Source organism: Enhydra lutris, unplaced genomic scaffold (assembly GCF_002288905.1).
Source record: "Enhydra lutris kenyoni isolate GAN:26980312 unplaced genomic scaffold, ASM228890v2 scaffoldscaffold55, whole genome shotgun sequence".
Classification (NCBI taxonomy): domain Eukaryota; kingdom Metazoa; phylum Chordata; class Mammalia; order Carnivora; family Mustelidae; genus Enhydra; species Enhydra lutris.
Genome location: NW_019154139.1, coordinates 9,109,895 through 9,136,088, shown reverse-complemented (window position 1 = coordinate 9,136,088; position 26,194 = coordinate 9,109,895). Strand labels below are relative to the sequence as shown.

The 26,194-nt window shown below is 56.4% G+C and overlaps 1 protein-coding gene across 1 annotated transcript in view; it reads left to right on the top strand.

Moving 5' to 3' along the window:
• Nucleotides 1-24,562, top strand: part of LOC111157505 (TGF-beta activated kinase 1 (MAP3K7) binding protein 1) — a 33,492-nt gene extending 8,930 nt beyond the window's left edge. The window contains exons 2-11 of the mRNA XM_022518957.1: nucleotides 6,618-6,754; nucleotides 7,131-7,284; nucleotides 13,722-13,808; nucleotides 14,321-14,459; nucleotides 15,399-15,512; nucleotides 16,096-16,207; nucleotides 17,930-18,074; nucleotides 19,672-19,894; nucleotides 21,155-21,317; nucleotides 22,856-24,562. Coding sequence (XP_022374665.1) covers nucleotides 6,618-6,754; nucleotides 7,131-7,284; nucleotides 13,722-13,808; nucleotides 14,321-14,459; nucleotides 15,399-15,512; nucleotides 16,096-16,207; nucleotides 17,930-18,074; nucleotides 19,672-19,894; nucleotides 21,155-21,317; nucleotides 22,856-23,063 — 1,482 coding nt within the window. The 3' untranslated portion in view covers nucleotides 23,064-24,562. The remainder of the gene's footprint in view (nucleotides 1-6,617; nucleotides 6,755-7,130; nucleotides 7,285-13,721; nucleotides 13,809-14,320; nucleotides 14,460-15,398; nucleotides 15,513-16,095; nucleotides 16,208-17,929; nucleotides 18,075-19,671; nucleotides 19,895-21,154; nucleotides 21,318-22,855) is intronic.
• Nucleotides 24,563-26,194: the final 1,632 nt, after the last annotated feature.

Genomic DNA, 26,194 nt, shown 5'->3' with positions numbered 1-26,194 from the left:
TCCACGATTTTCTCTGTAAGATGTATATATTTACTCGAGAGAGAGGCAGCGCCTGAGTGCATGTATGAGAGGTTGGGCAGAGGGAGAGTAGAGAGAGAATTTTAAGCAGACTCCACATTAAGCGAGGAGCCCAACACAGGGCTTGATCCCAGGACCCCGAGATCATGACCTGAGCCGAAACCAAGAGTCAGCTGCGTAACAGACTGTGCCACCCAGGGGCCCCATTCCTTATGATTTTCTTAATATTTTATTTTTTTCTAGCTTACTTTACTGTAAAAATTCATTATATAATACATATGACATACAAAACATGTTAATTAATCATTTATGTTATTGATAAGGCTTCCTTCCAGTCACCAGTAGCCTATGTCAATAGGTGAGTTTTGGGGAGAGTCGAAAGTTACACGTGGACTTTCGATTGTGCAGGAGGTTGGTGCCCCAATCCGAGTGGCATTCAGGAATCAACTATATTTCCAAAATATTGCTAACTCAATATTATGAAAATCAGATGTCAAAAAGAGCACTTAACATCACAGAGGTGGGGCACCTGGGTGGCTCAGTGGGTTAAGCCTCTGCCTTCAGCTCAGGTCATGATCTCAGGGTTCTGAGATCAAGCTCCACATTGGGCTCTCTGCTCAGCAGGGAGCCTGCTTCCCCCCTCCCTCTCTCTGCCTGCCTCTCTGCCTACTTGTGATCTCTTTCTGTCCAATAAATAAATCTTAAAAAAAAAAAATTTAACATCACAGAGGTGTCCAGACCCTAGTCGTCAATACCTTCTGAGAACAAAATGCTTGTAAGTAGATGTACCGTTGTCACACGGTTTTTCAGATTCGGGAGAGCTTGTTTCCCCCACACGAGCTGAGTGCGGCTGCAGGGCTCTGGGCAGCATCGGCCCACTCCTGGTAGCAATGTCATGGGCTCCCATTGGGAATTGCTTTCAGATGAGTTGTCCCTGTGCCCTGAAACGCTGACGTGCCCAAGTCCTCTGTCATCCATTCCAGTTTGTTTCCTTCCTTCCTTGCAGAAGACTCTCATTGGTGGTTTTTGTAGCGTATCTCACAATATCAAGTGGGCCCATAAGTGGCTTGGGTAGTACTTATTTTTTGCTGGCAAGTATGAATTTGTTGGAAAGATTCGAGTCCCTGAAGCCTGTCTCTCTCCCCTGTGGGAGGTAGAGAATGGCAGAGGAAGCACCACAGTTGCGACACCAATGACAGGTTTTGCATCCTGGGTGACACATTTATATTGTTCATCTCGTATTCGAGGACAAGTTCAATCCTTCTCAATCTCCTCTTTCATCACAGACAGTATACTGTCTGTACTTTAGAAAGTATAAACATCTTCCGTGCTTTATTTTAAAAGATTTATTTATATATTCGACAGAGAGAGAGAGCACGCACGCACAAGCAAGGGCAGCAGTAGAGGGAGAGGGAGAAGCAGGCTCTCCACTGAGCAGGGAGTCCGATGCTGGGCTCCATCCCAGGACCCTAATGGCTTAACCAGCTGAGCCACCCACGCACCCCTTCGGCGGCCCTCTAAAACAGCTATGGGCCTTTGGGGTGCTGAATATTGGTCTCTTGACCCATCTTTTCAGGAGGAGGACATAGGACACACCTGACTGGGGAGGTGCTTTTGTGCTTAATGTCATTTGAGTTGGAGGCAAGAGACAGACCCTAGAAAAAAAAAGCTTCTTTTGGAAACTCATTTGCCAGGTTGTCTTTGTGAGGTCTCTGACAATGGAGATGTATTAAGCAGATCTAAGACCTAAGGGATAATTGGCACAGAGCAGTTCATTGAAAAGTACTGAATTCCTTGGCAGTGAACTCTTTTCAGTGGCATGGAAGGCCTTACCCTGTTCCCACCCAGGCACACGTGCATGAACACAGTAGCAAGCCACTTTCCCCTCTGGTCACTGCAGAGGCCACATTGGCCTTCTTGGACTTCCGTAAATGTCAAACACTTACTTTTCTACCTCACGGTCTTTGTACATGTTGTTTCCTCTGCCCAGAAGGCTCCTTTCCCACTTTTCTGAGATGGTCACTGCTCCATCATCATTTGGGTCTGGCTCAGAGGTTGCCTCCTCTGACCACTTCCTCTAAAAGAGCCCTCACCATCTCTGTGTCCCCTTACTGTAATTATTTTCTCTATGGCACATATCCCTGTCTCAAATAGCTTTATTTATTGTATTACATGTTTAAAGTTTCTCGTTGACTAGAAAGGAGGCTTCAGACAAGGACCCTTAGTCATTTTCCACACTGTGGTTCCGGCACCTAGAATAATGCCAGCCTTCTGTAAATGCCCAGTAAATGTTTATGGAATATGTTTGTATTAATGGAACGTACTCTACCCGCGTAATGTCATATGTGGATTCCGAAGACCTAATTAAGTTGTCATTTCTATTAAGAGAGACATTTATATTGCTTTCAGATGAGACAGGTGAAGATTCCAGCTAGACAATTTGGGTCACCGTGAAGCAGTTTTTCTTTCATCGTATGTGTCTTAACCTACATGCCTGGTGTCCTCAGAGGCTGAGCAGAATTTCAGCTCTTGTTGCTGTTTCTTTTCCACAGCTAGGTTTTGGTCACATTTGCAGTTTTCGCAGGCTACTACTAATAGACCTTAGTGGCTTTTCAGACCTTGTGGTGACATCATGTGAATAAGTCCTGTAAAGATACAAGATTAAAGACACACCACGTTGATGAATTGAAAGATTCAGCACAGTGAAGATGTTGGATCTCAGACTGATCTGTGAACAGTTCCAGTCAAAATCCCAGCAAGATTTTCTTGTGGATATAGACAAACTGAGATTTTATTTGTCAGAGACACAGCAAGAAAGGGAACACAAGCAATGGGAGAGGGAGAAGCAGGTTCCCTGCCAAGCAGGGAGCCCATTGTGGGGCTCGATCCTGGGATCCCAGGATCATGACCTGAGCTGAAGGCAGATGCTTAACGACTGAGCCACCCAGGCGCCCCAGACATTTAAAATTTATAGAGAAGGCAAAGGAAATAGGATCACTGAAGTCATTTTGAAAACAAATGAAGTTAGAGGCAACCCACTACCCGATTGTATAATATAGATTATAAGTAAAATGTAGATTTGATAATAGAGATTTTGAATATAAGTTTATAAAACCGTGGCAATCAAGAGCATGTAACTGGTGGAGGGATGGACACATAGATCCATGGCACAGAGTGGAGAACAGAGACAAACCCACACGAGGACGGCCGTTAATTTTTTTGAAAGAGGCACAGAGATAATTTAATGGAGAAAGGGCAGTCTTTTCAACAAATGGCGTTGGAACAGTTGGATATCCACATGTGAAACAAAAAAAACTTAGACCTAAACTTCCTGTCTTAGACAGAGATTAACCCCAAATGGATCACAGCTCTAAATGTAAAACTGTGAAACTATCAGAAGAAAAACCTAGGTCTCTGTGGCCAGGGCCAGGCAGACCGTTATTAGAACATGAAAGCATGCACCGTGAGAGGAAAAAGCTGATAAAAATGGGTTTCATCAAAACTAGAAACTTGGCCTGCAAAAGATACCAATAAGCAAATAAAATGACAAGCTACAGGGGTGCCTAGGTGGCTCAGTTGGTTAACCTCTGACTGTTGGTTTCAGCTCAGGTCATGATCTCAAGGGCTGTAGGATCCAGCCTGGAGTCAGGCTCCCCACTCAGCGGGGAATCAGCTTGAAGGACCCGCTCCCTCTGCCCCTCCCCTGCTCGTTCTCCCTCTCTCTGTCTCTCTCAAAGTAAATAAATCTTTTTTTTTTTTTAAGATTTTATTTATTTATTTGACAGAGAGAGATCACAAGTAGACAGAGAGGCGGGCAGAGAGAGAGAGAGAGAGAGAGAGGGAAGCAGGCTCCCCGCTGAGCAGAGAGCCCGATGCGGAACTCGATCCCAGGACCCTGAGATCATGACCTGAGCTGAAGGCAGCGGCTTAACCCACTGAGCCACCCAGGCGCCCTCAAAGTAAATAAATCTTAAAAGAAAGAAAGAAACAAACGAACAAACAACAAGCTACAGACTGGGAAAAAATACTTGCAAATCACATGTCCAACAAAGGACTTTATCCAAAAGACATTAAGCGCTCTCAGATCTCAACAGGTGAAGAAACAACCCAACTGAAAAATGAACAGAAGAAAAAAAAAATGGGCATAAGATTTAAAACATACACTTCACTAGAGATGGCAGGATGACAGTGTAGCACATGGAGAGATGCTTAACACCATTATTAGTCACCAGGAAAATGCAGATCACAGCACAATGAACTAGCACTACACACTTCCTCAAATGCCTCCATTTAACAAAGGGGACCCTGCGGTGAGGAGGAGGCAGAGCCCATGGAACTCGCCTTGTGCATTTATGGGCAGGAGCGCAAATGGTACACCACTTTGGGAAACAGTTGGCAATTTCTTAGAAAAACAGACAGCCATCTCATCCCTACTCTAGAGATGTGAAAGGTCACATTCACACAGAAACCTGCCTGTGACTCTTCATACCGGCTCTCCATACCCGCCCTGCCCCAAGCTGGGAACAGCCCAGAGGCCCTTGAGTGGATGAGCAGATGGGCTTCCATCCAACTGATGGAAAATTCTCCATTGATGGGACAAACTTGCTGCCCGCAGCAACTTGTGTGTGGGGGTTGGGGGGAGGAGGTCTCAGGCATGGTGCTGAGTGGGAGGATCCCATCTCAAACGGTTATGCACCTTGAGACCTGGAGCGAGTGGTGGGTTTGCCAGGGGCTGGAGCGTGGGAGGGGAAGTTAGTGTTCAACGGGAACAGAGTTTCAGTTTTCCAAGATGGAAAGAGCCATGGGGATGGATGGCAGGGCTGGCTACGCAGCAGTGAATAGTCAGTACCCCTGAACTATTTACTTAAAGACAATAAAGATCGTGAATTTTGCTATATGTGTTCTATCACAATAAAAAGAAAAAAAGTCACGTACTGCCTAATTGCACCGAAGACCTTCTTGAAAAGACAATGTAATGGCGCAGCACAGGGCTAGAGCAGGGTGTGGCTACAAAGGGGAAACACGGGGGTCTGCTTTGGGGCGATGGGGCTGTTCCAGATCTTGGGGCGGCAGTCACATGAAATGCCTGTTCCACTCATAGACTCGCATGCCAAAAAAAAGTCCATTTTACTATATGTTAATTTAAATACAAAAATAAGCTCCCACATCCTGCAGAAGTTGCTCTAGGGTGCAAAGCACAGAACTAACCCACTAGAATAAATGCAACATGAAAGCGATTAAAAAAGCCAGTAGAGTCCCTGGCTGTCAGTATGTAAATGAACAGAACATGAAATTTGCCACAAAAACTAACCACAGGCCTTTTATGTATCCGATTGCAAAGGCCCGTCAAAGTGGTTTCCACAGCCTTCTTTGAAGGCCCTGACTACTACCTTGGAGGCAGTCGTGCACAGTGTCCATGCCTGTTTAATACACAGCATCCCATCCAGACTTTGTCCTTGCGGTTGGCCTTTGATTGTCCCAGTTGTTTCCATTTGCTGTAGTTCAGCCCAGTGGCCCTGGGAATGCTCCTGTGAGCCCGGCCAGCTGCGGGGAGGCGCTCAGTGAGAAACAGTGGATTGCACATGAGCGTTGTGTCAGAGTTGTCTCTGCGGCTAAAGTAACGCAGATGCTCAGAGTGAACTCGAGATTTAGGCCGATCAGAATTTGTGTTTGGGCTGGGCCTGGACAGCTGTGTATGTGTGCATGCGTGTGTGTGTGTGTGTGGAAGGTTCTAAGCTCCATGGTGATGATACTGAGCAGTCTAGTTTGAGATCCATGGGGTAGAATGGGAGTCAGACAGGGGCAGGCAGGAGGGAGGGAGCCAGGCGTCCTAGGAGTGCATGGGAAGGCTGTCAGTCAAGCCCGGCTGGGGGTGGGGTGGCCTTCCTGAAGGAGGACTTCCTAGAGGCCCTGACTGCTGAGCCAGAGTCCCAAAGAGCATGGAGTAATGCCAGACAAGGAGTCTGTTCATGCAGACGGAGAGTGGGGTGCCGGGAGCCTTGTGCTGATGGAGAAGGCTGTGGCAACGGGCAGGTGGGAGAGTCACCAGAGGACAGCAGGGCCTCAGGGCAGAAGCCCCAGGGGCACGGAGCACCAAGGCGGTTTCTCTGGGGTCGGGCTGCCTGAGTCAGTCACCTGAAGGAGCTGCTGCATTTGCCCTTGTGCTGGGATCGGCCCTTCTGGGGGCTGGGCCTGGAGGCCTCCAGTTAGAGCTGGTGCCCAAGTGATTGGCATCAGAGCCACAGCAGGGAGAGGTACGGAGCCACCATAGAGCTTTCTACCGAGAGTTTGCTCTCCACAGAGCGTGTCTCACTCATGTTTTGTAACATAGTTCATGCTTGGAAACCACTGCTGGGCCTTAATTTGGGAGCTCTAGGCTTTTCTAGACTTCCTGGGGGAAAGCATTGCAGACTTCCCATAAAAACACACAGACCCTTCTGTAGGCTTTAGTTCGTATAAGCATTGTTTTCCAGAAGGAAGTGGAACCTTCTCCGCAGGACTCTGGGGCTACTATGGTTTTGTTGGGGAAAAAGAAGAAGGTGCGGGGCCCAACCTGGGGGAGAAGGTGACACTTCTCCGTTTCCTGGTGTCCTTCTCAGGAGCAGCAGCCAAGCTGGACAGATGACCTTCCACTCTGCCACCTCTCTGGGGTTGGTACGGCCTCCAACCGCAGCTACTCTGCTGATGGTAAGGGCACTGAGAGCCACCCACCAGAGGACAGCTGGCTCAAGTTCAGGTGAGTGTGCCGGCAGTGTCCCCCTGGGCATCGGAGGCAGATTTACGGGGCAAGAGAAAGCAGCAGTTTTGCACCTCTCTTGAATGGGGCTCGCTGCTGAGGTGGGGTCCGTGGGAGGTGGCACCTGCTGCTGTCTCTTGCACATCTGGACCTCACCCCCACCCAGGGCCTGCCACAGTGGGAGCGGGGAGCGTCCCAGAGGGCCATGCCTGAGTGGCATGAGGGTCAATGTGGGGAGACTCAGGTGGGCAGCTAAAGCCACCACTGCCGTGTCTTTGGCTTCCCCCAAGTCCTGACCCTCCTCCCCTCCACTTGGGAACCGGCGCCACTCTCCTGCAAGTCCCCGGTCCCAAGCTGCTCCCCCTCTCTCTGGCAGGAGTGAGAACAACTGCTTCCTGTACGGGGTCTTCAATGGCTACGATGGCAACCGAGTGACCAGCTTCGTGGCCCAGCGGCTGTCCGCCGAGCTCCTGCTGGGCCAGCTCAGCGCCGAGCACACCGAGGCGGACGTGCGGCGCGTGCTGCTGCAGGTAGCGATGCTCGGGGCCGGCCGACCGCGTCCCCGGGAGCTCAGCCGACGGCTGCCGAGTGCTGGGCTCGCCAGGGCTGGTCTGAAGATGCTGCCGGCTCCGTCTGCGGAAGGACCCGCTCTGGGTGGCTCTCCGAGCGGCAGGGCGTGAGGAGCACAATGGGCAGGGGGCCTAGATTTTTTTTTTTTTTTTTGACAGAGAGAGAGATCACAGGTAGGCAGAGAAGCAGACAGAGAGGGGAGGAAGCAGGCTCCCTGCTGAGCAGAGAGCCCGATGCGGGGCTCCATCCCAGGACCCCGGGACCACGACCTGAGCCGAAGGCAGAGGCTTAACCCACTGAGCCACCCAGGTGCCCCAGACGATTTTTTTTTTTTTTTAAGTAATCTCTACACTCAATGTGGGGTGTGGACCTCGAACTTAAAACCCCATGATCAAGAGTCACATGCTCTTCTGACTGAGCCAGCCAGGTGTCCCAAGAAGCAAAGATTTTTTTTTTTTTTTTTTTAAGATTTTATTTATTTATTTGACAGAGGGATACATAGCGAGAGAGGGAACATAAACAGGGGGAGTGGGAGAGGGAGAAGCAGGCTTCCCGCTGAGCAGGGAGCCCTATGCGGGGCTTGATCTCAGGACCCTGGAATCATGACCTGAGCTGAAGGCAGACGCTTAGCGACTGAGCCACCCAGGTGCCCCCAAGGAGCAAAGATTTTAAGAGCTGGTTGTGGCATTCCACAATGCCAGAGGCCTGTGGGCGAGCTGGAAGTTCCACGGAGGCCCTGTTGGAGAGCCCAGTGCTGTGTTCCGATGGGCAGTAAGATGAGCTCCTGGGTCTGGGGACCTGAGTCTGGGGTGTCAGGACGCCTTGCTGGGGGCGGCGTACACCTAGACGACTGCCCCACAGAGGTGTTCCCCGCGGGTGTGGTGGGCGGTAAGCCAGTGCCGCACCACGCTGGTGACAGTGTGGTGGGTCCTGCCCAGCAAACGAGGAAGCGGCTCTGTGAATTCAACCTCCCAGCCGCTAAGAGGTTTGTCCCCTCACAGGCCCAAGGAATGGCAGTTTCAGGCCTTTGGTTTGGGAGCATGATTTGCCATTCAAAACAATGCATTTTTAAGTCCTGTGGGAGCCCAGTCCCCCTGCTGTGAGCTCAGGCCTCTCCCACCATTGTGTCCTGAGCTCCCCCAAGATCAGGAGAGATAGGGGACCTGAGGGGACCTGAGGGGACCTTCAGGCCAGGGAAGAAGGAGTAGGGAAGCGGTGACCCAGAAAGGCTGGAGTGTTGGAGCAGAGGGTTGGTTGCCTGTGGGTGGCGGGTGGAGGAAGCTGGGGAGTTATCCTTGGAGTTGTGGGCAGAGGGTTGTGTTCAGGAGCCGCAAAGATGGGTGGTGACTGGGCTTCAGGCAAGGGAGCCCGCCTGGAGATTAGAGACGGCCTCTGGTGCTCTAGTGTTCGCCTACCCTCGGAGGCCTGTGACCTTCATCGCCCTGGTGTCCTCCAAATTGGAACCGCCCATGTGCGTGGGCCTTGCGTATGAAATTCATCCCACTACCAATGACCCGACCAAACCACTGGCCTGTGAGCCGCTGCCCCTGAGTCGGTAACAGTACGGACAAGGACAAGACACTTGTCGTGGGCAGCCATGCACTGCATGGCCATTTGTCCTGAGCAGGCTGAGCTGACCGCGCCTTGCCACAGTCAGAGGGGGTGCACAGACCCCCTCCTTGGCAATCCCAGCTCGCCGGGGGCGGGGGGTACTCAGGCAGTGGGGGCTGTGCCACTGCTAACCCCTGGGTCCCTGGGCAGGGGGCTGAGGAGCCAGAAGCTGCGTCCTCTAGCCATTGGGAAAGCCTTGCCCTGCGGGATTTAGCCCCTTCCAGAAAGGATCCTCTCCACGGTGGCGAATTGGCACTTGTAGCTGTGTCGCGCCACTGCTGGGAGCCATCCCTGATCTGTGATCTCATGGGGAGGGTGAGTAGGGCAGCCCCACTCCGTGAGGGCCTCAGTTGCTAATAAAGCCCACCAGGGAGCCAGAATCTGAGGTTCTGGGGGAGGGGTGCAGCCGTCTGGGCCGGAAGCCCACAGGCAGCCAGGAGGGGCCACGGTGGTCTGTTGTCTCCAGGACACCCAGTCCACTGCGGCCAGTGCTGCTGCCTGGAAGGAGCCGAGGGGAACAAGGGGAACAAGGGAGCGGGCTTCGTGAGTTGACCTTCAAGCCAGCTGGCTGTCGGCTGTGGCTTTGTGGGTGCCTGGATGAAGAATGGAGGAGAGGTGCTGTGTGTTGCCTCCAAAGTGTGAGGAGATGCAAGGCGTGGTGGGAGGCTGAGTAGTTCACAGCTGGTGTTTTGTTTTTTTTTTTTTTCTCCAAAGGATCCTTTATTGAGCAGAGCAGGACCGTGGCGTTTATATATACGTTTGTTTTTTGTTTTTTGTTTTTTTTTTTTTTCCACAGCTGGTGTTTAACCTCAAGTGGGGTTTCCCGACCTTTACAGGACCAACTAAGGCCCTTGAATTTTAGGTGGGGCAATAGCCCAGCCTCTGTGTGGCAGGTGAATCCTGCCCGAAGGAGGTTGAATGCCTTCTATATCCTCCTGCGTGTTAGGCCTCGTCATTTAAAGGGTGCCCCTTGCTGATGTGGGGTGGGGTTCCCAGGAAGTGTCCACAAGAGCAATAAAATGTCTCTTCTATGTGTCCCAGTGGGTAGTTAGAGAAGTATACGGTGGTTTTCTCCTAGAGGAAGAACGGGCTCCAGGGAGCAGCCAGGTACCTGGGGCAGGGTCATGGGCAAGTGCCCCTCTCAGAGGTCAGCATACAGGCTCCAGATCCTGCTGTCCGGGATGGGGCAGGCCAGGAGGTGATGGCGTCCGCAGCACCTGAGCCAAGGCCTCTAGTTTGTGTCCTGGTCTTCTTGAGAGCAAGCATTAGGGTTCCCTGATCCCCAGAACTGCCCATACAGAGAGGCCTCTGCATCATCTCGGGAGGGAGGGAGCTGGGTTTCAGGCCACTCTCCATGGGTACCCAGAAGAGGCCCAGAAACACCCCCCCACCGTATCCTTTAGCGCCCCTCCATTGGTTCCTGGCTGTAGTGGCAAATAAGATTTGAACTTTAAAAACATTCTTTTTTCATCTAGTTAGAACATTGATACCATCTACTGCTCTTAGTACCAGCTGCCATTTCTATAAGTTATAATGGCATGGCCTTTTATTTGTGGCCATGAACTCCTAAGATTCTGGCCCCAAAGGTGCCTCCTCCGGGTTGGACATGGTCAGGGAGTGTGGAAGTGCAACACTGAGCAAATTGACATACCCACCGAACCATCCAGTGTCTACCCAAGAGGGGATGGGCTTCATCCAGGGTTGCCCATGGTGGGCCTGAGCTCTGATCTCGACAGAGAGATAGGCCCAGCACCCAGCTGTAAAAACCCATCAGGAGAGGCAAAACATCTTTCCCCCTTATCTCCGAGGGCACTGGAGGCTCGGGGATCTCTTCCTCAGAGCCTACTGCATTTTGGATTTTGTCTGTCTCCTGCCTTTGTGGCTTGACACATTGGGGAGCCCCCTTGCTGTGGTGACAAGTCCGGGGTCCTCTAAGGTGTCTCTACTAAAATGGGTCCTCGATACCTTGGGTGTTTTGTTTAACCAGTTACGAATTTTAGAGTCTTTGGCCAGACTAGCCAGACAGACGCATGTCAACCACTGCAGACAGCAGCTGGGAGCCAGTTCCAAGTCCCGTAAGGGTCAGCACCGTTCTCCCCACTTTGGACAAATGTTTCTAGAAAACCTTGCATGGCCTGCCTGGTATGGTTACCTGTCTCCATTTCCGGGTCACGCTGGTCGTTGTCAGATGTTCTGGTGCAATGGAAGGTAGCTGGGAACACCTGGGATGGAGGCTCTTTCCCCACTCGTGCTGCCGCCTTCTGCTCTCGGGCAGCCCAGTCCGTGTCCGAGGAAGTGACTCCAGGTCTGCCAGGGCTGTGCCCCCCAATGTGTCCAGGCAACCCCCCCCCCCCGGCCCTCAAGAACATAGCAGCCCACCGCGCTCAGTAAGGCTCGGGCCACTTCGGCAGAGCTCTTCCAAGTCTAGTAGTTTTTCAGCCTCCTCTGGGGACTGGGAGGAAGCCAGTAGCGTGTGCTCAGGGGCCCCGCTTTTAGTGAGGGTCTGTTCTACTGTAGCATGCCAGGGACGGGACTCCCAGTATCCACTGGGTTGGGGGACGATCTGCGACAGCGGCAGGGAACACAGCCACAGAGGAGGTGCTGACCCGGGGCGCCATGATGCCCCTGGTGGCGTTGCCTCTGCCATGGGTTAGGGCTGGCTCCCCCAGCTCAGCAGCCAGCCTCCCTTTCCCACACTAGTCTAGGGGAGCTCTCCTTGGCTCCCAGGGGCTACCTAGCCTGCGCCCCTGCTGGGACGGAGGCAGCGCCATACTGTCCTAGTTAGCTCACTGGGGCTCGACTTTGACTCACGATTAGAACCAGTCACCTCCAGACCAGACATCTGGTGGGGTCTTGTTCCTAGACAAATGGGAAGCACATCCACCTTGGACTGGGGCCTGCTGGCCAGTCTCTGCAGGGGAGCCTGACCTTTTACTGCACTAACAACCTAGGGTGGGCATTTGTGGCCGCACCCCGCAGGGGGCCAGGCAACACTGCAGGACTGCCAGCAAGTGGCGCTTCCTTCCCAGGGAGCTGGATCTATCTGGGGGAGGACGATCGCAGGCCATTCACAGCTCCCAGGCATAGTATAGAAGGACAGACTGCCCCGCACCGTTCTTGTCACCAGCAGTGCTGAGAAACCAGAGCAGGCATATTGAATGAAGATGATGTCCTGAGGTTGGCGGGTCACCCCCTCAGCCTCCAGGCCCCACCTCTGGGGACGTGAGACCCACAGGACTGTTGTGACTGGAGGTGCAGTCCCAGGACACACACACCCCCATCCCCCCACCCCTGCAGAGGAAGCTGTGCCGCAGATTTGTCATTACTTACAGATCCCAGAAGCAAGAGGGCGCCGTTGAGCGGTGGGGAGGGGAGGGGGACAGTCCTCCCTCCCGGGTCAAGAGAAAGAACAGAGTGGCAAGCTCCCGGTACCTAGGAGGGGGTTGGGGTGGAGGTCACTACTTCCCATAGCCTTAACTCGAAGCAGTTATTTTAAAAGGTGCCCCAGGAACTGCGAAGCGGGAATTTTTGGTGGGACTCCTAAGCTCAGGCCCTCATCTGTGTCCAGACTCGGGTTGGGGCGGTGTTATCATGCCTTTAGACGTCTGGGCAGCAGCTCAGAGGCTCCCCACATCCCCAGAGGCCAGGCCCAGGCAGCCGGCCGGCCTTCCCCCTGAGTGGCAGGGTGGGCTCTGGAGGCGATCCTCCTGGGGAGAGGGGCGTCAGGGGTGTTCCTTGGATGAAGGGGTGGGGGGAGGCTGAGCTCTGGGAGAAGCAGGGTGATTTGAGATGAACCCTTTCCTCTGGCTGAGGCTTGGGTGCTCAGCTTCCTATTTGTAAGCGCCTGTGGGCCTTGTCTCCTCCCTTTGGTTCGCTGGTACCTGCTGGCCGGTGCTGCTTTCTGCCAGCTGAAGAGCTGGAGGTTTTCCTCCTGGCATCTCTGCTGGAAGCACGTCCGGAGGCACTTAGTCTGAGATGAGAAGGATGGATTCCTATTCCTCGAAAACCGTGTTCCCGGCCGTTTTCCAGCCTCGGCACCTGGGCCAGAGGGCCTCTGTGGCCTCAGGGCCCTGAGCCAGTGAGTCTCGGCTGGTTCCCTCGCCTGCCTCCCGGAAGGCAACAGTGGGACCAGCGTCAAGGGACCGGCATTGACGGCAGGATATAGTGATGAAATGAGGTGTCATTGCCCCAGGCTCCCGCTGGCCCAGGTGCTGGGTGCGCAGGGTAGATTATCTCCGTCCCCGCTCCCCAGAGCAGTGCTTGTCTCCTTCGTGGGTAGGATGGAGACTGCCTGGCAGGCAAGCGGCAGAGCCGGAATTCACCCCGGGTGGCCTGATTCCAAGCCTTGCTTGGAACCTCTGTGCCAGCTCCTACCCCTCTAGTGTCTGCAGTGCTCTCTGGAAGGCTCCAGGCCCCTGGGGCTGAAGGCTCTATCGGAGCCACAGGCCTTGCAGTGCCCTGTGGGAAGCCCCTGTCACGTGATGGCCTGCATTTCATGCAGAATTTGTCACTTTTTTATAAGATTTTATTTATTTATTTGAGAAAGCAGAGTAGGAGAGAGGGGCACAGAGAGAAGCAGGCTCCCCGCTGAGTAGGGAACCTGATGTGGGACTCGATCCCGGGACCCCACGATCGTGACCTGAGCTGAAGGCAGATGCTCAACTGACTAAGCCACCCATGCGCCCCCAGAATCTGTCACTATTAATAGGCATTTCAGTATCTGGTGACTGTGGTATTTTGAACTGGCCTTTCCCCTGACACCTCTCCCTGTCCTCTGTGCATCCAGGCCTTCGATGTGGTGGAAAGAAGCTTCCTGGAGTCCATCGATGACGCGTTGGCTGAGAAGGCAAGCCTCCAGTCCCAGCTGCCAGAGGTAATGTCCCCAGCCTGCTCCCCGGGGGAAGCACCCCAAGGCCCAGCTTCGCGAGGAGCAGGGACTTACCTGTCGTGTTACCCCCCCAGCCATTGACAGGACTGGGCCAGAGCGGTGGGTGTTAGGGGGACAGTTCCTGACCGAGGGACTGGGCCGTAGTGCGTTTGCAGAGGCCCCTCCGAGGGGTCTCCCGGGCCCACTGTGGGCAGCTTTAGTTGGGCTTGGCACGGGGGTGGGCGGTGAAGGATGTGAGAAAAGGCCCTTCCAGATCAGTGCTCGGCCTGAGTCTGTGCATCGCCTCATCACCCACCCGCCCACATCAGCCACTGGCCCTTCCAGAACCGACAGGGCGAGTACAGTCTTGTCTGGCCTTCCTGGGAGAAGGCTTCCCCGGAGCTGCGGTGCGGCTTCATCCCGGCCAGGCCCTCGGAGCCTTGCCTTTGAAGGGAGGGCCTGCTGGGGGGATGGTCCTGAGCACCCCACCTGCTCTGACCCCCTGGTGTGGCCTCTAGGGTGTCCCGCAGCACCAGCTGCCCCCGCAGTACCAGAAGATCCTCGAAAGACTCAAGGCTCTGGAGAGAGAGATCTCCGGAGGAGCCATGGCCGTCGTGGCTGTCCTGCTCAACAGCAAGCTCTATGTCGCCAATGTCGGTGAGCCACCTGCCTGTCGCAGGGCAGGAGCACTGGCCGAGAGAAGGCCAGCCTCGAGCTCCAGGTGTTCTTGGGGCAGCCTGCTTCCCAGATACACAGGCCCTCCAGCCCGTGTCTCCTGAGACCCTAAGGTCCATTTCCCCATTTCTGCCCAGGAACGCCCCAGCCCCAGCACGGAGAGTGAGAGGTCCCGGCTGGGAGGCAGGCGCCCCAGCTTTAGTCCCCCACTCTGCCTCAGCTGGCTGCGGGCAAGTTGCGTCCCCTCTCTGGGTTGCCTCAGCGGCTTCCTCTTCTGGAGGAGATGGCCTGGCTATGGAAGACCCACTCAGCATCCCACAAAGGGCTGTGGGATGGGCTAGGTGAGGGGCCCCGGGGATATTTGGATTTGTGGGAAAGGAGGCCATCTGGAAACCCGAAGGCCACACTCACAGATTACTGTGGGAGCAGTGCAGAAACCCCACTGATCATGTCTATCTTTTCCTTGGGATCTCATGGCCAGAAGTCAAAAATACAAAAAGACAGGGTGAAAAGCATAGAGCAGACACCCGTGTGCCCAGCCCCCAACCCCAGCAGTCAGAGCCTCAAGGCCAATCTCATTTCCTCTCCAGTCCTTTGGCCCTGCGAACCCCAGACATCGTGTCACGTTATCTCTTTGTAAATAGTTCAGTACATCTCCCTAGAGAAAAGGTCTCCTAGTAAAATCATACTTCTCCTAGGATGACACTGGAAAAGTTCAACCTAATTCTTTAATACCATCAGCACGCCTAGACTGGTGACTCACCCCAGTGGTCTAAGCCTATTTTCTTTGCTCGGTTCAAGGATTTCCCTGTGTGAGATGCTGCCTCCCCTCTCTCTCTCTCTCTCTGTCTCTCTCTCTGCTCCACCCGTCCTGTTCCTCCTGTGCGCAGTCTTGGCTCAGCTGCTCAAATTCTCCTGCAGGTACAAATCGTGCCCTTTTATGCAAATCCACGGTGGACGGGCTCCAGGTGACCCAGCTGAACGTGGACCACACCACGGAGAACGAAGACGAGCTCTTCCGCCTCTCTCAGCTCGGTGAGTCGGGGCGGGACCGACCCCCATGGCTCACCCTCAGTCCTCTTCTGGGGGGCCGAGTAGGGAGAGGCAGGAAGTGCTCGGGCTGCAACCTTGGGCTTGGGACCAGCCTGCCTGGGGTTGGATCCCAGCTCTGCCCCTTACTAGCTGGTGATGTCCCGAATTTTGGAAGTTTGTGCCTCGGTTTCCCCATTTGTGTAATGAGGATCGTAGTCACACCCGCCTCAGGGCCTTGTGAGGATTAAGACTCCTTATGTGTGAAGTGTTCCAGGAGTACTGAGTGTACGCAGGTACTATGACCTCTAGAGACTAAGGCCAGAGAAGGCTCGAGGCTGCAGCTCGCACGGCACAGCCGCTCACTCCCTGCCCGGGGCCTCTGAGGAAGGGGGCGTTCTGATGGGGCTGGGCACTGTGGACACTGGGGCCCTTCGGGTGAGCCACTCCCTGGGGCGCCCTGGTGTGACTTCATTTTCCACCCAGTGGGTCCTTGTTGTCTTGTTGGGGGGCTATGTGTGTATGCCGTTCTTTTCCTCCTTCATGGTGAGCAGGACCTGGGATTGTGCTCTTGCTCTCCCGCTGGCAGGTTTGGATGCAGGAAAGATCAAGCAAGTGGGCATCATCTGTGGGCAGGAGAGCACCAGACGCATCGGGGATTACAAGGTCAAATACGGCTACACTGACATCGACCTACTCAGGTAGGGGGCCGGCCCAGCTGCCCCCTGTTTGTGAGGCCGGAGGGTCTGGGCAGAAAGATGGTCAAAAAGATGTGGCTGAGGTAGCTGAGAGCCCAAGGAGGGCGGTGCTCCTCCCAGAGAGGCTGGTGTGTGGCCTTAGACCCAACAGGCTGGGAGGTTCTGTAGAGCTGGGCTGGCAAGGGGTCAGGTTGGGGACATGAGTGAAAGCCAAGGGCAGCACCCAGGGCTACAGGGCCTGACAGGAGTGACCAGCGTTGTCATGAGCTGCCGCAGATGGGCCGCGGTGGTGACTGTGGGCCGTCGTTGTCCCAAGCCTGTGCCCAGCTCTTTACACACTGTCTCGCTCGCTCCTCACTCAGGCCCTGTGAGGTAGGTACGGCTGTTGGCCCAGAGGTGTGTTCATCGGAGGCAACCCATGTGGAGACCGCAGGGGGCCGCCTGCTCACAGGGCTGGCAGGGGCTGAGGCAGGAACCCAGGCATTCTGAATCCGAAGCAGTGTCCTTAACGGTGACTGGGAAAACAGACCTGCGGGGGGCGGGGGGTGGGGTGTGTGTGTGTGTGTGTGTGTGTGTGTGTGTGTGTAGGGGGTGTGGGGTAGTGTGGGGTATGTGTATGCAGTGTGTATGTATGTGTTGGGGGTGTGGGGGGGTTATTGTGTGCACAGTGTGTGGGGGGGTGTGGGGGAGTTGGGGGTGTGTATGTGGGTGCGGAGGGGTGTGGGGGCTGCAGTGTGTGAGTGATGTGGTGTGTATGTATGTGGGGGTGGCATATGGGGGTGTGTGGTGTGGGTGTACAGGGAGTTGGGGGTGCGGGGAGGATTTAGGCAGTTGAGTTTGGAAACTTTTGTCTCTACCTGGGGGGGGGGTTCTGTTGGCTTAATTGGAAAGTACAGATTCAAAACAGGTCAGCTAGTGCCGAGGATCCACAGTGAGAGTTTTCCCCACCCCGAGCCTGGACTCCTTCCCCAGAAGCTGCTGGTCTCCCCCGTATCCTGCCCCGGGGCTCCCGTGCACGTGTGTGTAGGGATGTGTTGGGGGGGCAGCCCCCTTCCTAAAACACCCGCAGGTGCTAGCATACCCTTTCCTGTGCCCTGCACCCTCCTCGTTTCCCAATGGGTGCTGTGCTCCCCACTGCGCAGTGCAGGGGGGCGGGCAGCACCCCCATAACCGCGGCCAGGGACCCGTAGCGAGGCTGCAGCGGCACTCACCGGCCCTGCTCGTAGGCTCCCAGGATGTGTCCAGACTCTGCTCTTCCACGTGCCGTTCCCAGGAACATCTCAGACTTGCCTCCGCATGCGCACACACGTCCTGGAGCTTTGTGACATTCGCTGGCCCTCCTGGGTCCCTGTGCACCTGGGGAGTGGACTTGGGGTCTGAGCAGGCGTGGTACTTGTTCTGGAGGAGCCTAGGCGAAGTGGCCTTTTACAAGTGATCCCCACCCTCTTGCCGTCCCTACTGCCACCGCACAGGCTCTGTGGCCAGGAGGTGGGGACTGGGGCCAGGATCAGGTGCCCGCAGCCGCCCCGCTGGCTCTCCAGGCTCTCAGAGCTTTACATTAGGAGCCATGCTCAGAAGATAGGTCCGTTTTTCTGGTTTTTCTCTTTCCTCTTGTTAGATGGGCATTTGACTTTACATCCTGGGTGGATTCTTGCCCTTAGCAGAACAAATGTTGTCCCCTTGGGCCCTTCCAAGCACAGCTCTCCCCACACTCTCTTCCCATAGCGCCGCCAAGTCCAAGCCGATTATCGCGGAGCCTGAAATCCACGGTGCGCAGCCCCTGGACGGGGTGACTGGCTTCCTGGTGCTGATGTCGGAGGGGCTCTACAAGGCTCTGGAGGCTGCCCACGGGCCCGGGCAGGCCAACCAGGTGAGCCGGGCCCCGGCAGAGCACCGCCAGCCCACCCGCAGCGCGGTATACTCCCCTGGGGACCCAGCCAGCCCTCCGGCCCGCTCCACGGTGCTCAGGGACCTGGAGCTCCAGTTCGCAAATGCCCTTACCAGGCAGCTTCTGCGCCTTCAAAGCTCCCGGGAAGAAATGCCCGGCGCTCCAAGAACACACATCCCACCCAGAAGCCTGCTTGTTCTGGGCTTGAAGCTGGGTCAGTCCCCAGGGCCCCAGGAAGTGAATTTCCCCAGGCACATTGCTCTGAGTGTGCCTGAGAAGGGCCCTGGTCCAGGGAGGAGAGCCCAGAGGGTATGACTTGAGCCTCAGCCTCCCTGCGCCTCCTCCTTCCCTGCCTCTCCTCTCCTCTCCCCTTCTCTCCCCTCCCCCCTCTCCCCTCCCAGCCGCACTTGCTTACCCCTTGCTCCTCGTCTCTGACGGGGTGATAACATCCACCTTTTTGGGATTGTGGTGAGGGCGAGGTGTGATAAGCTTAGGTCCCCAGTCAGTGGGAGCCACTTATTTTTCCTGTGCTGGGAGCACACGTGTCAGGCAGTTGTCCCTAATGCGTGGCTTCGAGACAGTCAACCTCAAGGATGATTTTGAAGGGAGGCTGCCTTTCCCTGACCTTGGCTAGTGAATTCAGGTTGTATCTCTCCTTCCATTTGTGCTTCCTGTAGGCAAGTAACATTTTCTGCTTTGTCCTCCTTTTAATTAAATGTTAGGAGAAGAATTTCTCATGTGCCTATCTCCTGATAACCCATGTTCAAAGTTTTTCATTTACTTTATTTTATCATTCCTGCCAGTAGCCTTATAACCCAGAGGATGGGCTCGTGGCCACGTCGAGTTAGGCAGCTTGGAGCTGATGGAGTTCAGGGGCTCACCTGAGGTCCTGAGGTGACAGCTGGTCACTGACAGAGCTGAGCCCACCCCAGACAGGGCTCAGGTCATCTCCTGTGACCTGTCTCAGCCCTCCTACCTCCAAGAGACTCTGGCCAGCCATCATGTAGAGGAGTTTGTGTTTGTGTTAGTTGTCAGTATGTTTTTTTTTTTTTTTTTTTTTTTTTTTGGTCTTTGTCAAAGAATTATCCAGTGGCTTTTGCTGGGTTCTAGAATAAACTGGATAGTGGACTTCTCTGAGGCATGTCTTCATTCCGTATTCCCTGTTTATAACAAAAATGGCGTGACGTAGCCTACAGTAAGTTTAAGTTTCCAGGAAAGGAAACTTAGTAATTAACAGCAATTCGTACCAGGCTTTTTCGTGGTCTTGAGTGCCCTCCTATCCATTGTGCAATTTAATCCTCTTAATAACCCAGCGAGGTGGATATTATCCCCCATTTTATTGGTGTGGAAGCCAACAGTTGGAGAGATCACAAGGTCACACCTTTTCTAATGAGAAAGTTCCAGAGGAATTAGCCAGAATACCTTGAAAAGCTCAGATTACAGGCTGGACTGCTGGAGGCTTCCTTCACCTACTCGGCTGATACCCCCTAAATGTCCTGATTAGACTCCGGAGTTGTGGGCGGCAGTCCTGGGCGCCCCCTCCCTTCTCCTCATCAGCTTTTGCTCCCTCTCCCCCTAGGAGATCGCCGCCATGATCGACACGGAGTTCGCCAAGCAGACTTCCCTGGATGCCGTGGCCCAGGCTGTGGTAGACCGGGTGAAGCGCATCCACGGGGACACCTTTGCCAGTGGCGGTGAGCGGGCCAAGTTCTGCCCGAGGCACGAGGACATGACCCTGCTGGTGAGGAATTTTGGCTACCCTCTGGGTGAGATGAGCCAGCCCACGCCATCCCCGGCCCCAGGTATGCACGCAGTGTGACCGGGGGGCCTCCTGAGGAGGTCGGTCAGGGCTCGGGGTGACGTTGGAGGGGTGGGCCTTGCTGCCTGGGGTGGACGTGGATCCAGAGGCCTGGCTTGGAACCGTTCTGATCTGGTGTCTGACCGTAAAGCTCTCCGAGCTGAGTTGTTGTTGTTTTTCCCTGTTGCCTGTGAAATGAGAATCCTAGCACGTGCGGCCGACCTCCTGAACGTCTGAGTACGTGACAGGCACTTTGCCAACCCCCAAGGCCACATAATAGGGATGTGGCTGCCACTGCTTGGGTGCCTACTGGGTGCCTGGCCCTTTATGCACAGAGTTCTTTCAGGCCTCCTTAAAACTCTAGGTGCAGGGGCGCCTGGGTGGCTCAGTGGGTTAAGCCTCTGCCTTCGGCTCAGGTCATGATCTCAGGTTCCTAGGATCGAGCCCCACATCAGGCTCTCTGCTCAGCGGAGAGCCTGCTTCCCCCTCTCTCTCTCTCTCTGCCTGCCTCTCTCGGCCTACGTGTGATCTCTGTCTGTCAAATAAATAAACAAAACTCTAGGCGCAGGGGGCACCCCCTTTTACCGGGGAGCTGAGGCTCTGGAAGGAAGAGAGGGAAGCGAGGACAGAGGGGCCCCCGAAACCTCGCTCTGTCCCTGGGCTCTGTTGGGGGTGAGGCTGAGATGCTTTATTTTCTCCCTTTGGAATTCCGTGATCAGGTTGCTGGGGAAGAGAGGCGCCAGTCTTTTTCTTTTTCTCTCCCCGGGCTGCTCAGTGTCGAAACTACCCATTCCTAGGGGCTGCCTTTCTTTGTCATTTCTCAGACAAGCAGGGCTTAGCACGCGAGCAGCACAGATGGACTTGTTCCCCCGCGGACACCGGGGTTACTGGAGTTTCTGTAACTTGCTGTTAATTGCAACCGTATTTTTTTGGGCCAACCTCCACTTCACCCTGGGCCGAGAGCGCTGTGGGGAGCCCGGCAGTCACCCTGTCCTCGAGGCAGCTCAGCGCATGTTCTCCTCCTGCTTTAAGCACCGGTGCCTGCTGTCGAGAGGGGCCCCCGCCTGCCCGGAAGAGTCTGCCATTAAACAGACGCCCCTTCACTGTCCCAAGGGGCAGCCTCTGGAGCCAGGCCTGGCCGCTGCCCACCTTCCCGGCCCCTCAGACGCTGCCCCCATGACGCCCCGCGGCGGCAGTGTTCCCACCGCCCCAGCGATCCCCCCTCAGCCACTCCCCGCAGCCCACCGCTCTCTCCCCCCACAAGCTGCAGGAGGACGCGTGTACCCCGTCTCCGTGCCTTACTCCAGCGCCCAGAGCACCAGCAAGACCAGCGTGACCCTCTCCCTTGTCATGCCCTCCCAGGGCCAGCTGGTCAACGGGGCCCACAGCGCTTCCACGCTGGACGAAGCCACGCCTACCCTCACCAAGTAAGCCCTCCGCCGCCCCCAGCCATCCCCAGCCCTGCCTCTGGGCACAGCCCCTCGGTGCCTGGATGGGAGTGGCCACGGGGCCCAGTCCTGGGCTCGGGTGATGTGGGGTGAGGTACACTGGGGTCTTGTACCTCTCATGTTCCCCACTCCATCCCTGGGTGTCCTTCCCAGACCCGGAGGCAGGAGGAGGCCGCCCTGCAGGTTCCAGCAGCTCACTGAACCCAGACCTGGGCGGGGTGGGGGTTCAGGGGCCAAGTGGGCAAGGTGGGCCAGGAGGAGACAGGCCGCCATTGGCCTACTGTTTGTGCTTTCCCGTGGGTCCCACAGACTCATTTTCCTTTAATGGGAAGGTTCTCGTGTTCTTTTCTCTTTTCCCCATCTTCTCCCCATCTCTGAGCCTCCGCAATGGCATCCATGCTTGGGGGACATTGTTTGGCCTGTGCTGGCTTGTCAGAGCCCGGGCTCTGACTAGAGTGTCCCATTTTGGCTTTAAAGTGAGTCGTCTAGTTTAAGGTGGGGGGGGTACGTGGAGGCAGCAGGAGGCCCAGAACTTAGGGGTGAGCAGGCTGGCCCCCCTCATCGCTGCAGACCTGCCTCACAGGTCCATGTCTCTCCAGCCCCTTCACTTCTGTGGAATGTCCACCTCCCCCCAGCCCCACCACACCAGGGGACCGGGATCTGGTTTCCACATTCCAGCCCTGCACAGAACAATAGGGATGCCACACCCAGCCCACGCAGAGGATGTGGCCAATTGGAAGGGCCACCCAGGAGGGAGTGGTGCTGTGGGCCTTTGCCCCCCAGGGGCCTTCCCCTCTCCCTGCCCCCACTGCCGCCACTGCTGCTGCTGTTGCTGCTGCTGCTGCTGTGGGCCAGAGGGACCTGCCGGGCTGCCGGGCTGCCGGGCTGCCGAGCAGGGGGCATCCCAAGTACGCAGGGCTGCCTGGAGGAAAGAAACCCCAGCTGGGGCCTCAGAGGCAGAGCAGGACAGCAGGGGTACCCGACCAGGCAGGACAACTGGCCGTCCTGCCGCACCTCTGCTTCTGGGGCTGCTGAACAGCCCCTTTCCTTTGGCCTGTCTCTGAGTGGGAGGTGGGCTCTGCTGTGGGTGGGCCAGGCCTGGGGGCTGGGCGGGCTGGCAGGTAGTGCCCAGCTGTGAGGTGTTTCATGACAGAGCAGGTACCCAGGGAGCTCTGGCGACAGGGGGCCTGTCCCCACCAAGCCAGTGAGGAGAATGAGAAGGGGGGAATGAGGAAGGCTTTTGGGGAGCAGCTGGAGTGGACCGCCTCTGGCTTGCCACTGCCCTGAGGGAGATGGTCTGTCCCATTCTGTCGCCATTGGGATGCATGGCGATCGAGCCCTGGAACTGCGTGATCCATTCTGTTAAATTCTAGTTCTCTTGACTATCCACATAGAGCTCGAGCTTGGGAAATACACTTGATTTTTCACCTGCCATTAAGAACATTGCCCGGGCTGGCTCTGGCCTGAGGCAGGAGGGCCTCTCTGTCGCTGACCGATTGTCCCCTGCGTCCCCACAGCCAGAGCCCAACCCTGACGCTGCAGTCCACCACCACGCACACGCAGAGCAGCAGCTCCAGCTCCGACGGGGGCCTCTTCCGCTCCCGGCCCGTTCACTCTCTCCCGCCTGGCGAGGACGGCCGCGTCGAGCCTTATGTGGACTTTGCTGAGTTTTACCGCCTCTGGAGCGTGGACCATGGCGAGCACAGCGTGATGACAGCTCCGTAGCCCCAGCTAGGGGACATGGCCTGAGCAGGACCTTGCCCGGGGACGAGGGGGCCCAGCTTTGGGGCCGGATGGGCCTTTTCCTGGCATCTGCCTGTTCCGAGGTGGGGCAGGGCGCTGGGGAGCACCCAATCCTCAGCCTGCACCACACTCGCACCCCACCCGCACCCAGCCATACTGGGTGCAGCAGAGAACGTTCTCCGAGAGCAGCCCTGCGCACCAGACCTTGGCTGGAGGCCCCGCCCTCGAGCAGACTCACCTAGGACCACTGCTGTTTCTCCAGTGGGGCTCAGGGCAGAAGCCACACGGGCTGCGAGCCTGATGCGTGGGGCAGACCGCGAGGAGTTCCGCGGCCCAGCATGCCGGGGGTCTGGCAGCCGCCACTTTCTCTGCCCTCGCAGCCCTGGGCGGGGTTCCTCCCTCCCTTCTTCAACCTCCAGACTCGAGCCCTGGGTGGCATCTGCGCCTTCAAAGCCTGCACCTATCCCTCGGCCTCCCCAGGTTGTTTCCAGTGGTCAGTGTTCATGAAGGCCAAGGGAAGCTTCGGGAGCCTGGGCCGGCTACACTTCTGAGCAGATGAAGTGGAAAGGAGCGGGAGGTCCAAGAGGAGCCCTGGTCCTAGAGCCCACCGAAGGGGATGGGCTGGGCATGGCTGGGCCTCCACAGACCTGGGGGTACAGGAAAGGTGAGGACGTGCTGGGACTGAGTGGGGATAGTGGCCGCTCACTGACAGTCTTTACTGGCTTTAAGGGAAAAACAGGTCAGGAGTCAGGCTGGTGGGGGCGCGTTGCAAAGACCCGTGGGAAAGAGGTTCTCGGATACCAGGTGGCCTGCCTGGGTGACCGGGAATCTCAGAGGCACGCCCCACTTTCGCAGACACTTAGGGACGGGATCAGGGCAGCCCAGGCCCCGAGAGCACACATTCTCTGCCTTCAGTGGGCATAGGCTGGCAGGGCTGTCCCCAGTGGCGGAAGAGGAGGCAGGCCCAGGAGACTCCCGGCTTGCTGGCTCCCACAGTCAGCAGTGGAGCAGAAGTCAGACCTCTTCATCAGTCTCGGAGGCGGCCCTGGATCCCTCCGCCCCTCTCCAGCTCCCCAGCTCCTGCCCCGCAACACCCCAGACACAACTTTTACGAGGGACTGGTAGCTGTGTACCACCTCCAGGGTGCCTGGACTTGGGACAGTCATAGGCAGGCTCCAAGGCGCCGCTCGCTGGGCGGTGCAGGACCCCGTCTCCCTGCGGCTGAGTGGGCAGGTGCGGGGCGGGACGGGCGGGGGGCAGTCTTCGGGGAGAGCAAGAGCCTCTCGCCAGAGGGCCACCACGGCCCGCCACTACGAGGCCATCTCTGTTCCGCAGGTGAGCAGATTTAAAGTCTGTCTCGAGGGCTTGCAAACAAAGAGAATTCTTTTCCAAGAATGTCTCTGTGATGCTATTTGGTGTCTAGAAATAGAATCCCTTTTTTACGGCAATAAAGAAAGAGTAAGAGGTGGTCTTACATGCCAGGTGTGGAGTGCTGCTGTTCAGGTCTCGTGTACCTCGCCGCAGCCTGGGGGGCTGGGGGCCTCCTCCTGTCGTTCTGCTCAGCGGCATTGCAGGGACGCAAACCCTAGCCTTCTAATAGGACCTGCGCCACCGGCTTCCCAGCCCAGGCGGGACAGCACTGGGTATCCGGCGTCCCTCCCTGTCCCCACACATCTGGAGAGGGGGACAGTTTTCTCTTGCTACAGGCCAGGTGCTCCAGGCTCCAGGCCAGTTCTTGGTGCGTGAGGACCAGTGTGGCGGACAGAGTTCTGGGTCACCAGGACGGCCCCCTCCCCCTGTCACCAGATAGTGGACATTCAGGGAGTGCCTTTGCTTTATTTTGGTTTTGTTTGGGTGGAGGGCTTTCCATAAATCCTGATCTACAAGTACCAGCCTCTCCCTGCTCTGTGGAACTTGACTCGCCCGTGTGACAAGGGCGCGACTGCTTAGAGGCAAAAGCAAAGCTCAGTGTTCCAGTGCCGGCATCTGAGGCTCCTGGGTTCCCCTGCCCCTCTCTTGGGAAGGGCTCCACTGGCAGGATGGGCCTTTCAGGGTCCGTCCCCACTCTGGCTTCCCCAGCTGACCCTGTGAAGTGCTCAGGAGCGCTGCTGGCCTGAGACCCAGAGTCCTGGTGTCAGCCCGGCACCCTGAGAGGGAGGCGGTGGGTCGCCCGTCTCTCGAGTGACTGAGGCGCAGACAGGTGGGCCTGCTCCCTGTCACAAGTGGCCCTGTCCAACCTCTAGGCTCCCCAGGCCTGCCCTAGCACCTGCTTTGGCCCAGCTGGCTTTGTGTCCCCGTGCCCCGTCCTCGGTGTCCTGCAGCTCCGCCTGGGCCGGCCTCTGGGGGCCGAGAGGGGCACTGGTGTAGCTTCCTGGTTCCCTCTGGTGGATTAAGCTGTGAGGCAGAGAGGGCTAGTTGGGGGGTCTGTCTTAGGATCTCAGAAATGGCAGGAGTCGGGCCCAGAAGGGAACAGGGCAGCGGGGGCCAAGCTAGGAACCACAGGCCCGAGCTCACGCACACGCTGGGCTGAGCCAGCCTCTGGCCGCCTCCCACCGCCTCACTGGGGAGAGCAGTCTCCCCGGGGCTGGATCACAGAGGACCAGAGAAGCCCTGTGTCCACTTGTCCCTTGAAGACATCGGTCATCTCACGGGATGGGATGCAGTCCCCGCCTTGACTGAGGACCTGGCCTGGGTCAGACCGGATGAGGCGGGAGTTCGTGAGCTGCCGTCATCCCGGGGCCTGAGGCAGCACCAGGAGCCCCATGGACACTCCCCACGGGGGTTTGTTCTCTGGAGTCTCCAGCCTTTGTCGGGTCCTCTCATTCTCACAAACTGACCCTGCTGCTGAGCTGCAGGAGGCACCTGGCAGGGTGTCCCCACCACTGGTGGCCTTGGCAGTGAGACCTGTCAGGGGCAACTCAGGCCGCCGGAACGTCGTTCCGCGCCGCAGCGGAACGGTCGGCTCTTTATTGTGCTTCAGGCCTCTGTGCAAATGCTACATCCCAAGGGAGGCCTGCCCTGGTCCCACCCCAGCCCCATCCCAACCCCATCTCTCTGTGGAATCTGCTTCTAGAAACGGCCTGACATTTCTTGCTTGTTTATCTGTGTTGTCT